This window comes from Scyliorhinus torazame, chromosome 1 (genome assembly GCF_047496885.1).
Source record: "Scyliorhinus torazame isolate Kashiwa2021f chromosome 1, sScyTor2.1, whole genome shotgun sequence".
Lineage (NCBI taxonomy): Eukaryota > Metazoa > Chordata > Chondrichthyes > Carcharhiniformes > Scyliorhinidae > Scyliorhinus > Scyliorhinus torazame.
The window spans coordinates 314,362,174-314,376,691 of NC_092707.1; the positions used below are offsets into that span (position 1 = coordinate 314,362,174).

General features: G+C 42.1%; 1 protein-coding gene across 2 annotated transcripts in view; it reads left to right on the forward strand.

The window, feature by feature from the left end:
- Positions 1–14,518, forward strand: part of LOC140424276 (clathrin heavy chain linker domain-containing protein 1-like) — a 208,731-nt gene that overhangs the window by 10,163 nt on the left and 184,050 nt on the right. The window contains exons 1-2 of one of the 2 annotated variants that reach the window (XM_072507853.1): positions 8,036–8,144; positions 9,655–9,842. In XM_072507853.1, coding sequence (XP_072363954.1) covers positions 9,781–9,842 — 62 coding nt within the window. In that variant the 5' untranslated portion in view covers positions 8,036–8,144; positions 9,655–9,780. Of the gene's footprint in view, positions 1–8,035; positions 8,145–9,654; positions 9,843–14,518 lie in introns of those variants that run through there. The other variant, XM_072507852.1, reaches the window with a different exon arrangement.

Here is a 14,518-nt window from a genome sequence, read left to right on the forward strand (position 1 = left end):
CTCCAGTGTCGTTTACAAATGGGTGATGTTCATCTCCTATCTGCAGAGAGATAATAGGTTCCCTGTCCAATTGGAGAGTCCTTATGACTAAATTAGCTAGTCAATCCTGTGTTGGGAAAGGGTTTGCCTGGGAGAAGTCAGTGTATCTCATCTGTCTTCCCCTTGGTGGGTACCCCCTCCTTCTGCTGCCTGTCTTTTAAAGGGGCATTCCTGTTGCCAGTGATCTGCACAGCCGCAATTAAAACATGCATTGCTCCCTCTATATCTGCCCCGTCCTCTTCTCCCAGTAGACCAATGGCCCCTCAGAGGGGGCACGGTTGTAAAGCTGTTGATGCATACGGTGGGCCATAAAAAGGAGCTGAGGGTCCCTTTTGGGTGGGTTTGGTATCCTCCTAATCGGCAACTGTCTCCGAGTCGCACCAGGGGGCACTCTAGCTATTTCCTCTGATTCTTCCAAGACTTCGACGTCCCTCCCTGTCACTAGAGGGAGTTCTTTCTCTTCAAAATCATCTGTTGCAGCTCCCTTTGTTCTGAAATTTGCGGTTTCCCCTTGGTTTGGAGGGATTTAGGTGGTATGCTTAATTGTTTTTGGGGGTACCATGGTCCGAGATCTGGTCCTAGAGCTAACTGGGCTTGCGGAACAGAGCTCCTCTTTCTCTACTGATCGTGAAGATGGTAAATCAGGACCCACACTATCACCCAAAAGGGCTGGTGTTACTGGCATGATTGGAATCTGGGAGCAGTAACTGGATATCAATTATTATACTCTGGTGGTTCTGGAATTAGTGCAGACAATGCTACAGGTGCAGTCGGAACCTTTTAGTGACTTTTCTAAATTATTGAATTTATCATTTTCTGTCAATTCAAGGCCAGCCACTGAACTACGTAGCTCATCTTTTGTTTGACCCGTGCCTTTCCTGTCTCTACTTGCGCGTTTTTTTTTCTTGGCAAACCGATTGAAAAGGTTCTAACAGTGTTTTTTTTTTAAACTTAAAAATGTTTGAAAATTCAAATTGAATTACTGCAACTTGCAAGCTTAGCTCTGATCTCCACTCAGAACTAAATTTACGATTTGCGTAACACAAACTTGTATAACATTTACAACTTAATTACTTCTTTATCTTAACAATTTTTCTTTTAACAAGTTTTTCTTACATTCACAAAAATGTTGGCAAAGTCAACTATCATCTCCAGATTTACACTTTTTAAAATGGTGTCCGTGATCTTCTTTAAGTTTCTATTAATTCACAAATAAAATGAGATAAACATTATTTCAAGTAAGTAAAACTTAAGATTCTGGCAATTTCAATCAATTGCTTTCGAAAATAATAACTTTTATCAAAGAGGTGGAGAAACCCACTGGTTTCCTTTAATTAATTCAAAACGTAACTTTGCTGGAGTTCACTGACTCAAAGGAAAGGTATCCGATTACACTACAGGCTGCTGCTGTTATCTCAAGGCCTGAGTGAGAAGCACAGTCTGTCGTCTTTAACTTTGGCTGCTGCTGTTAACCCTTTGAGAGACTTCTGCTTCAACCAATATGCAGCATTCCCCACAATCTCAACTAGGCCTCAGAACTGCGCCCTTCGCCACCACAGTCCAAGGGTACAATTTTAGCTTAATCAACTATATATTTAAAACACTCACACATGGAGTTGAACCATCTTCAATTTCAGATGTCCCATCAACCCATAACCTAACCCAAGCCGAATCAGAACTCACACATGGAGTTGAACCATCTTCAGATTTAAAAACAGTTATACTGGACTGAACCCTCACTACTGAAGTCCCATCAGCCCCTGAACCCATATACTAGACTGAACCTCCACTACTGAAGTCGCATCAGCCTTAAAAACACTTATACTTGGAATTGAATCATCATTTGAGATGTCACATCAATCCTAAAACCTAACTCAAGCCGAATCAACAATATGAAATCCCATCAATTAAATTGCTAATCCCCAGACTGACCTTTGATTTCGTCGAGACGATCTTTCCGTACCAACCGCGAGTGACCAGACTAATCAGACGATAAGAAGAGGGGGAAAATCAATGCGTGGTCATTTTCCAGTTCTACATTGTGGGCCCTTCTTCCCCATCCTCCTGTTCATAATCAGTCTAATTCTGATTTCGCAGTTGGTCTTGAGAAATCCCGGGTTTTCGGCACCAAATGTAGAATCCCAAGTTTCTTTACCTGTCAGTCTGGCCTCAATAAAAGTTGAGATGGATTTGCAGGTACAGCATTAGTTATTTTATTTAGTTTGCAAGCGTTCCTCAATTCTCAGGAGCACGAAGCACATTCTGCTCCATGGACTTCTGGAATCAAGTGAGGATATGGAACAAAGGAATCTGTACTGATACATTCAAATGGCATCAAGTGTCACATACACGATGCCCATAGGTCATCCTATATCCCTCCTGACCTGTTGATCTATTCTGATTGGCTCACTTCCAATCCCTTCCTCTGGCCCCTATTACCCAGCATCCTTTTCTGCTGCTTTGGTGGACACACCTCTTCCTGCTTTTCCATGCGGTCTGAAATCCTTTGTCTGTGAACTCACCAGAATTAAACTGGCCTACCTCTACATTACATTAACTAATATCTCTAAAGTAACTATTTTATATCACATTCGTCAAGAGTACCCCCTTCGAGCAAGCATTGTCGGATATAATTAGACCGGACTCCGGCCACATAGGTGTCCCTGATTAGGAGCGAGTGCTGAACCGCCGTAATTGCCTGGCAGTTACTATTCCGGGTGAGTACTCACAGGTCACGCAGGAATTCGGCCAGTGATTTCCCCAGGGCACTGACGCATCATGATAAGGAGATGTCAAGCGAACACCTCATTCACTGCCCTCACGAACTATCCATTTAGTAGTGCGATTGCCTCTGCGTATGATGCCGCATCTCTGATCAGCAGAAACATTTTGGGGCTCACCCGGGCGTTGAGGAGACGCAGCTTGTGCACCTCGGTGACGGCGTCGGTCGATGAGTCGAGGTAAGCCTCGAAACAGCTTAGCCAGTGCTCGAAGATCGCAGTGGCGTCGGCTGCCTGCGGGTCAAGTTCAAGGCGATCAGGCTTAAGAGCGGCATCCATTGTAATATCTCCGTGTATTAAATTGATGGACAATCAATAACCGATGAAGCGAGTTACAGAACTAAATTGTGGCTTTAATACACTGAGATGTGTGCCTGCCTTAAAAGAATAAAGAAGAACAGAAGCTTAGCAACATCAAATTATAATGTGAAAAGAAGATTCAGTAAAGCAATCCAAGCCATGCGGTGCAAACTGGGCACTGCCCAGCATGGTGCTTGAGGGGGAAGAACTTTGTTTTGAACTCCAATCACTTTAAAGGGGGGGGAAAACTGGCAAAGTCCCATGATTTACTTGCAATTACATGACAGAAACAAGCTTTAAGTTTCAGACCCGTTGTCTTTGAAGTCAGTTTGTTTTGGAGAACAAACTGAGAAGGAAGGCAGGCCTAACCGGTTCTCTCCCTGCCTTACTGGAAAATGTGTGAGCGCTTATCAACCTGCTGCCAGAAAACCCCATGCGAGTATAACTTGTCTGCATTTGGAAACCTGAAAATCTGAGACGAGACGAATTGATCCAGCTCTACATTTTCCTCTACACCAAAGCTCCGTTCCAAACATCTACCCGATTCAACTGGTACATCTTCACACGAGGGAACTCTGCAAACATTATCTGACATTTTTATAAAGCCTATCCTCCTAAATTCTGCAGAAACCCTATCTGTTTGTCCTTTGTGTGTGTGTATGTGTGTGCTGGGGTGGGGATAGATTGGGAGGAGTTATTTATTGAGTCTTTGGTGTATCGGTTGAAGTGTGGGGGCGTTGTATGGTTATCTTTTCTATTTTGTGTTTTCAGTTTTATGTGTAAAATGTTCAAAACCTAATAAAAATATATTTTTTAAAAGAGGTAGATTATTATATTTCCAGAGTGCAATTGTGTGTTATCTCGTTCTTGCAACTTGTTTTAAAAATAAGTTTCATTTTATAATAAATCAATAATTCTGAGTTTATTGAAAGAAACCTGGTTTATTTCTTTTATTCTGGCTGTAATAGCACCAAAGATAAATAATTGGCCAATTTGATGAGTGAATTAAAGTTTTAAACTAATGGTACGACCTGTGGAGTAGTGGAGCTAGCTAAACTGCGCATTCCCCTCATCACGGTTGTAACAGTACTTAGGCCGAGTCAATGTGGTTTTAGGGAAAAGGAAATTGTGTTTAACTAATCTGTTTGCTTGTGTAGATGAAGGGGAACCTGTGGACCAGAAGGCATTTGACAAGGTGCCACATCAAAGTAACTACAAAAAATAAGAGCTCATGATGTAGGGGCTAACATGAGAACATGGATAGACGATTAGCTAGCTAACAGGAATCAGTAGGCATAAATGGGTTATTTTCAGGATGGTAGAATGTAATAAGTGGAGTTGTTACATTCAATAAAGCTGAATGTGGACTAACACAGCAGAGAGGAAAATAACTCTGCCTTTTCAAAGTTCCATCCGCATGCCTGCTCTCTTGCCACTGTTGTGAATTAAAATATCCCAGAATGCTTTCTTTGGCCACTGGGAGATCGATACCAATTCCAGTGGACTTCTGGTCATTCTGGGAGGTTTGGCAAACTTGCAACAATCCTACAGGTGCCTGTACAGCAGGAAACCTGCAGTCTAAAGAACAAATGGTGGGTAAGATGAGCACAGGAGACTCCGAAACTCGCATACACCAACCAGCAACCTGCGGACACTAATGACATACCCATTTTTTTCAGCATGATCAAGACAATCAACAGCCCAAGCCCACTTTGTTGAGAGCTAAATGTGGAGGGGCTTCATGAAGGTTAGGGAAGCGTTCATTGTTCACTCAAGAGACTATTTTGAAGAACTCCTCAACCAGGACTCTATCTTTAACTTGACTGCAGTAGCAATCCCTGCTGAAATTCTAAAATACGCAGTGATACACTCTTGCATGACCGCACAACTTCATATCCCTCTACCAGGAAGAGGAGTGCAGGCCATGGGATTTCAGGGATGATGTGATCATGACAATATTCAAGAAGAGAGACAGCGAAGTCTCCAGGAAGATAATTTTAAGGAATCCGTCTCAATCACTTCCTCCAAGTGGCTGAAGAGCTTCCAAAGTCAGTGTGATTTTCATCTATCGAGAAGCATCACAGACTGATCTTCACTGCAAATTCAAGAAGAATGCAAGGAACAGCACCAACCACAACACACAACCTTTTTCAACCTCACAAAAACCTTTGATTCTGACAACTGTGAAGGCTTTTTCAGTACCCTCCTCACATTTGGTTGTTCTGAGAAATATGCTACCAACCTCCACCGACTCCACGATGGCATGCAAGCCATGATCCTCACCAACCAAACCTACACAGACCCTATATCCGAAAAGATGGTGGTCAAACAAGGTTGTGTCATCACACCAATTCTCTTCTCTATTTTATTGGCTGCAATACTGCAACTCTCCTCCAATGAATTGTCCACAGATGCAGTTAATTTACAGAACGGATGGAAAACTGTTCAACATAGGCTGTTGTGTGTTTTCAATCCACAATAATACAAACTTCTGTTCTTGAGTTCCAGCATGCAAATGACACACCGTGTGCACGTGCGAACGTGTGTGTGTCCTTGGATTTATCAGCCATCTCAGAACCCATCGAACTGAAGTGGAAGCAAGTCATTCTCGATCACAAGGGGCTGCCTCAGAAGAAGAAGGAGATTAAAATTAAAAGAAGAGACTTAACCTGAGCACTGGAAATGTTCTTGAAATCAGTAAAGAGCCACCAAATAGTTGATAAGTAGGGAATAAAGTATACAAGAATAAACTAGCCAGGAATATAAAAGCAGATTGTAAGAAGTATATGAAGATGAGGAGAGTAGCTAAAGTAATTGCCGGGTAGATGCCAGTGTTGTAACAGCTTGACTGGAGGGATGGGGGCAAGTTCAGGAGCACAAGTCTTCAGTACTATTGCTGGAATGTTGTCAGGGCCCATAGCCTTTGCAGTATCCAATGCCTCCAGCAATTTCTTGATATCACGTGGAGTGAATCAAATTGGCTTAAGGCTGACATCTGGGATGCTGGGACCTCCGGAGGAGGCCAAGGTGGATCATCCATTCATCTCTTCTGGCTGAAGATTGTTGAGTATGCTTCAGCCTTATAATTTGCACTGGTGTGCAGCACTTCTCCTTCATTGAGGATGGGGATATTTGTGGAGCCTCCTCCTCCAGTGAGTTGTTTAATTGTCCATCACAATTCACAGTGGGATGTGGCAGGACTGCAGAGCTTAGATCTGATCCATTGGTTTTGTTTTCTGTGTTGGAGCTGAAGCCAGACAGAGCAGGTGCACTGTTGATCTCTCTGCCATGAAAAGACTATCTCTTGATCATTTGATGAATTCAGAATTATAAATGTTCTCAGTAGGAATGTAAACCTAATGTGCTTCTGTTAAAAGGTGTTTTTAAGTCGTATGGATGTTAAAAGGAAATCTTAAAGGATTACTTAGTGTTGTTGTATTTGAATTAATGGTTGCTAAGATGTTCACTATGTTTTAAAACGGTTAACTTGAGTTAATAGAATAAATATTGTTTTGCTTTTTAAAAAAATACGTTTCCATTTCCGCTGTAGAGTGGGCCGTGTGCTCCCCATACCACAATCTATTAAAAGTTGTGGGTCAGGTGAACTCCATGATACACTTTGGGGTTCTCTAAACCCTGGCCCATAACACCAGATTGACACCTGTTATGCCTGGTGTTGCTCCTGGCATGCCCTCCTGCTTTCTTTATTAAACCAGGGTTGATACCCTGGCTTGATAGTAATGGTAGAGTTGGGGATCTGCCAGGCCATGAAGTTACAGGATTGTAGTTGAGTACAATAATAATGTTTCTCAGGGGTTCTTTCAGTACTGTTTGGAGGTCAAAATGTTCCACCGCTGCAATTGTTTTGGAAACCTTGACATAGGATATGAGGCACAGAAACACATCATTCAGCTCAAAAAGTACATGTCGATGTTAAGCTTCACCCAAGCCTCCTTCAATCTTTCCTCATCTAAATTTATTATTGTGAACCTCTTTTCCCTTCTTCATATCGTTGTCTACCTTTCTCTTAAATGCACGTAGACTATTTGCTTCAATCACTCCCTGTGGTAATGAGTTTTACATTGTCACCACTGTTTGGATAAAGAATATAAGAACATATGAAATAGGGGCAGAGTACACCATACGGTTCATTGACAGCTTCACCATTCAATACAATCATGGCTGGTCTTCGGCTACAAGTCTACTTTCTGCTCATCCCCCATATCGTTTGATTCTCCGAAGGACCAAAATTCTATACCAGCATTAAATATATTCAACGATTAAGCACCTACTCTGGGGTAGACAATTCCAAATATTAACAATCCTTTTGAATGAAGACATTTCTCCCATATCTTATTCCAAAAGGATCAGCCCTTTGTCCTAGACTGCTCCCTGGTTTTCTAGATGCCCCCACCTCTCAGTGTTTACCCTATCAAACCCCTTCAGAATCTGGGGCTGAATTCTCTGCCGTTGGGATTCTCCGTTTTGCCAGCAGCCCGGGGGTTTCCCGACGTGTGATGCTGTCCCACAATAGGAAACTACATTGACCAGCCTGTGAAATGGAGAATCCCAACGGCGTGCCGCACCAGAAATCTGGTGCGACTGGACGGAGAAACCCGACCCTTATCTTTCAATGAAATTGCCTCATTATTCTAAACTCCAGATTCTCTCTTTCTCTCTCACACACACACACACACATCTCTGTCACACACACAACCTCTCTGGCCTTAAAAACTTGCGTTTATAAATATGGAATGCTGTTCCTTGAATTGCAGGATAAAATTTCATAATTTAAAAAATTTGTTTGATTTTTAATTTTTGAAGTTTTTATGTTTTTTAACCGTAATTCCATTTGTATATCCCAATCTTTATTGAATTATGACCGTTGCTTTTTACTTCCTGGTTTGCTGTCTGTGAGAACTATTCAGTATGATTGGCTGCTTCACCTGCTTGATGATCTCACTCTTCCTGGATGCCACAGATCTTCCATAGATGGTGCCAGATTAAAAATCACATTGGAGTAGGGTAAATGAACACTCTAAAGCTTTGTGGGCAGATTTTTTTTTTTAAAGATCAATGATAAACACCATCCCTTTGCCACTATCTGCAAAATCCAACTGATTGGTTGAGCTGATTTTCTAGGCACAATTCCTCCTGATATCATCATACCTGATTTGAAGGATTATGGAATTTTAAGAACAAATTGTGTTCAGCGCCATCCATGTTTGCACTATCTTTTGCACTAGTTTTTAAAACACCAGACTGGAAACAAGCGGCAACCACAAACCTACCCTCACCCCCAAATTGAATTAATTGCCATTAGGAGTTTTTGCTTACTGCATTAATTTGTAGGCGTTCATGGTGGCTGCGAAAACTAAGTTGGATCTTTCAGCATAAAAGTACCAATAGGTAATTTTTTGAAAATTAATTTGCTAAGAAACTGAATGCTGTCTCCCAGTCTAAGCAGAAAATATTTCTTTATAGTCATTTTCAGTAATTTGTAATCAGGTTCCTTAAAGTTGATTGATACTATGATTTAAAATGCTTGTTATTTTGTGATGAATTAATTCTCAGAAAATATTAATTTTTTTCAAGCAAAATATTTTAGTTTAAAACATTAGATTTAAAATGCTATCTAGTTGCACTTATTCATGGCAAATTTTACATTTGGCAGTATGCAAATTAATTTGAGCAGAAATTTGTGAGGGTAGAAAACATTTCAAAACAGACCACTTGCACCAGAATTGCTGGGGGTGACTAAAACAGAAACTTTACTGAGTAGCAAGTAGGGAACCATTGGATATATACCTCCTACTCCTTTAGGTACCATGTCTTAAGATGGCATTGGACATCATGGACTTCTATTTGATTGGTCCATGATTATGCTCGGTAAGGGCAGCACGGTGGCGCAGTGGGTAGCACTGCTGCCTCCGCGCCGAGGTCCCAGATTCAATCCCGGCTCTGGGTCACTGTCTGTGTGGAGTTTGCACATTCTCCCGTGTTTGCGTGGGTTTCGCCCCCACAACCCAAAGATATGCAGGCTAGGTGGATTGGCCACGCTAAATTGCCCATTAATTGGAAAACAATTGGATATTCTTTAAAAAAAATTTTTTTTTTAATGATTATGCTCGGTGAAGTACTGTTGTGGTCTTCTGCAGTGTGACTGACCAAGAAACTCTCTTACTCTTACTGCCTGCCCAGGGTGACACGGTGGTGCAGTGGTTAGCACTACTGCCTTATGGCGCTGAGGACCTGGGTTCGATTCCGGCATTGGGCCTCTGTCCTTATGGAGTTTGCATATTCTCCCCGTGTCTGCGGAGGTCTCACCCCCACACCCAAAGATGTGCAGAGTACATGGATTGGGCATGCTAAATTGCCCCTTAGTTAGAGAAAAATAATTGGGTACTTGATTTGCAGGCTGATAATCAATCTGTTAGCCACAATGAGTTTAAAGATGTGGAAAATATATAGACATATGAACATGTTGTTTTGGAGTATTTTGTATGTATCTTTATTTTATTTCACATTTACATAGGTCATTGACAATGCAACAGCATACAAAAATATACTCACATCTATCAAAAAGGAATACGAAGGGACCATCAATATTTTACACAAAGGACGAGAAGATTCTCTGTTTCTGCAGAGGAAGTTGACATCAATGGCTTCTGAACCAATGACTCTCGTGGCTTACAGGAAAAGAGCCAGTCAACTTCAAAACAAGTAGGATAGGAATCCTTACCAGAGACCTGTAGCAGTTACAAGCATTCATCGGTCTTTATTGATAATGTATTGATGTTTTGAAACAATATATGGTGATATTGATGATGTACAACCATAATGCAGTGTTGGACTATACTTGTTTGTTGAGGGTAGTTTAAAGGCCTGTCTTGCTTCTATAGGAAACCATTCCAGTTGTATTAAAAGCTGTTGAAAATGAAATGAATGAAAAATGAAAATCGCTTATTGTCACAAGTAGGCTTCAAATGAAGTTACTGTGAAAAGCCCCTAGTCGCCACATTTCGGCGCCTGTTCGGGGAGGCTGGTACGGGAATTGAACCGTGCTGCTGGCCTGCCTTGGTCTGCTTTAAAAGCCAGCTATTTAGCCCTGTGCTAAACCAGCCCCAGTCCTCGTTCCTCACAGCCCTTCACACCCCATCCATTACTCATGACTATACCCTCCATGCCAACTCATTGCCAATTCATGTTCCACACCCGCCACATGGCCTCTTATTGCCCCCATGCCAACTCGGTGTCAACTCATGATGTCCCCCTTCACCCCTTCATATCCTCCATGTTAACTCATGGCACTTCAATGCCTATTCATCCAGAATACACTAGTTACAGAACCAATGAACCATATAGTGACAATAGTGTATGTGGAACTGCTCCGGAAAAACATTTATTTGTAAATCGTCTTCTGAAAGAAACTGCTACTCCTCCAACCCATAAAAGTGTCAATGAAACAGACCATTAAAGTATCAATAACAGTTGCTTCAAACACATCACATCTCTTAATCTTGTGCAAATAAACATTGAACCATTAACAAAAGAGATCATTGAAAGAACAATTTATTATAACCACTTAAAAATGTCAATCAAACAAAGTCAACAATTCCGTCCAGCTGTCCAAACAGAACCTCTGTGTAGAAAATATTTTTGTTAATATGAGCTCTCACTCAAGCATGCATCAGGAGGCCATCCGGAGCTACTGAAAGAGTTTGTATACCTGTCCTCATTATGCATGCTTGACCGAGAGCCCAGACTCATAAAAGGATTTTCTCAGCAGTTCTGACAGTTGGAAGTGGCATGGGTTAGACCATTTGAACTTACTTTTCATAAGGCTCCCGAATCCAGACAATGGTTCACAATGTCGCTGAGTAACCATGCCTAGGAGATGGTCTAACCCCATGTCATGGGGCCTAGGATATGCTTACCTCTTGCAATGGAGCTGGACAGGTTGGGAGTGCAAGATATGAGTTTGCTACCAGCGCCCTTATCACGTGCCAGGGAAAATTGGTGACACTGGGAATGGAGGTGGGAGTTTCAGGATCGGGTACCACATACCATTTATCAATGGCTCCAGAGCTGTTCCGACTCCATGAATATCTTAAGAGATTAGAGAGATTACAGATATTAACAGTTCTGGCCATGTAACACTAATTCATGGTTCTGCATATTCAAACTGGAATTAAGGTTTGCTAAACACAGAAAAGAAGTGGATTTTAAGAATCCTGCTTGATGATTAGGATGAAAATTTTCTGGCTCTTGCAAGCCTTTTTCAATGTTCCTGCACGAATGGTCAGGAGATATTTTGTGATGCAATAATATTTTTGCCAGAGGTATCACAAGTGGATCATTGGGTTTCCCAGAGGGATATCTTCTTGTGTTTGCAGTTATTTGTTGGAAGAAAGTTAGGAGCAAGCAAGTACAGCCAGGTAGGTCAAACACCTACTGATACGAACATCGACAGAGAGAGATTTATGTATATTATGTTAAGACACCCTGGGCTAGTGCACGGTTAATTCCAACCCTACAGGCCCCGGAGTCCCAACAGAAGTGAATTAACCAATATTTCATATAAAGTTTCTGAAATACTTCTTTTCCTTATTTCCATCTCCATTTATCTCTGTTTTTGCAGCAGTTCCAACTGTTTCATTTGTAACTGGATTTTAGCCAATTCTACTGATTGTTCATCTGACCTCTGCTGTATTGCCTGTAAATTACCTCCGCATTCTTAGCTCTAGCTGGGCATAACCAGTTCTAATTCCCCAGTCAATTCAACAAGCGGGTCTTTGTGAAGCCCTTCCAAATAAACCAGAGTTAAATCTTCGACCTGAAGAAAATGCTTAACAGGTTTCAGGACAATCCTGTTGTATCACTGCAAACCTGGTGTCTCTTTTTAATTTATGCTGTAACCCAAATTTGCTGTCTAATGTTTCAAAGACCAGACGAGCCCCCGATTTATGTTACAACACTGTGGGCTAGTGCACGGTCGATTCCAGCCCCAAAGACCCCGGAATCCCAACACAAATGAATTAAACAATAGTTCGTATAACGTTTCTGAGCTATTTGGCCCTTGACTGCTTCAATGACTTACAGACACCAGATTTGTAAGTGAAACACAATTGTTTATGTCAAAAGTAGAGATAAGACATAGAATAAGCATACTAGAATAATGGCCAGCTAATCTACTATTCTCCACACTCTACCTAAACACACACAAGACATACACATGCAGACGGAGGGGGGAGGGAAAAAAACAATGAGGATTAATGTGAGATGGAAGATGAGTGCCCTTGCTTTGAATGTTAAAGTTGTTTTTTTTAGCTAACCTTCCAGGACATGGAGTGATTGAGTTGGTTGGCTTACAAGGATCTTCTGGCTGGAACATTCAGTCCGAATCCCCAGACAGAAATTCCCTCTGGGGAGTCACTTTCACTTTTCTTAACCTGGGCTTTCTCTCAGAAGATCAGCTTCAGGCCTGTGTAATTCTTATTTGTTTCCAACTCCACCAGAATGGTCCCTAGCTTTACTCAGGAAATACAAGAGTTACCCTCACAAGATTTTAAAGAGGGTTCTTTAAACAACTGGCCCTGTCTGTAGCTGTAGCTGGACTGAACTTCTTTGCAGTTCTATCTGACCTAGAGAGAAAGTCCTTTACTTTGAACCTTTAGATCCAACAGGTAAGAGAGAGTGATCAGGCTGTGGCAATCCAGCTTCTTGATCAAACCAAAACTAAACCAGATGAAGCCTTCCTGTCCTTGACAGAGCATTCTGGAATGGTCAGCACCTATCAGCACAGACTATCAGCCAAGAGCCTGGCAAAGCAAAAACTCATTGGTCAACAGCCAAGTCCATCATGATGAGTCATCACCAATGCCAGCACATGCTGCTGGATCCCTTTTTAAAAAAAAATAAAGATGAAAGGGAAGTCCATCATAAAGGTGTAGGTCCCAGTAATTGCCCAGGTACAAACATTATAAAAGCCAAAACAAGAAAATAAAGGGAATAAACAAGGGATAGTGTGGTATTAACAGGAGGTTGCTTACAATTATTTTGTTATGGGATTTGCTTGTGGAGAGCCTAATTATCAAAGCAGGCTATGACATCAAAATGATACAAATCTTAATGATTTTCAAAGCATTTTAATTCTAGTGTTTCATGTTTAATGTGGTAGTGGATAAAGGAAGTCATGCATGCCAGGGAGATCAATTGAAAACTAAGATTGATTGAACATATCTGTCATGGTGCTACCAAATATAAATACAGACAATTGCATTGATAATGACTCTGGGAAAGTACTTTCAAGTTACAATAAATATAAAGTTCGATATAGAAATCTGCTACCTGCTGCAATGAAAATGAAATCAATGAAAATCGCTTATTGTCACAAGTAGGCTTCAAATGAAGTTACTGTGAAAAGCCCCTAGTCGTCACATTCCGGCGCCTGTTCGGGGAGGCTGGTATGGGAATTGAACGGTGTTGCTGGCCTGCCTGGGTCTGCTTTAAAAGCCAGCGATTTAGCCCAGTGTGCTAAACCAGCCCCAATGGCACCCACAACTAACGTCAACCGAGTACACGGGGATAGTAATCTCGGACCATTTGCCCCATTGCTGGAGATTTGGCTTAGATTGGGACGGGAGCAGAGGCCGGGGCGGAGGCTCGATTCAGGGTTGTTGGCAGATAAAGGGTTTTGTGACAAACTGCGGGCTGTGATTAAAGATTATGTAGAATTGGACCAAAATGGGGAGGTGTCGATGGCAACATTTTTGGGAAGCGCTAAAAGCAGTGGTCCGAGGGGGGGATGATCTCGTTTTAGGCACATGTGGATAGGAAAAGGAGGGAGGAATATGAACGGCTAATGAACGAGATAGTGGCGGTAGATAGGGAGTACTCAAGGGTGCCCACCACAGGATTTGGCGAGGAGGAAAGAATTATAGGGGCAATTTGATAGGTTGACAGGGAGGGCGGTAGGATAGCTGCGTAGGGCAAGAGGAGTGCAGTACCAATACGGAGAGAAGGTGAGTCGAATGTTAGCGTATCAGCTGCAGAGGCAGACCGTGTCCAGGGAAATATTGAAGATACGGACTGGGACAGGGGATGTGGTGTTGGAGCCAGGAAGTTAAATGAGGTGTTTAGGGATTATTATAAGGAGCGGTACAGGGTGGACCTGGGGTGTGAAGAGGGGGACATAGGACAGTTCTTAGATGAACTGGAGTTCCCACAGTTGGAGGAAGAGAAGAGGCAGGCATTAGAGGAACCCCTGGGGCTGAGGGAGATGGAGATATTGGACAGAATAAGGGGTATGAAGTCGAGGAAGGCTCTGGGGCCCGTTGGCTACCCGGCGGAATTTTATAAGGAGTTCGCGACGGACCTGGCACCACACCGATTGGGGA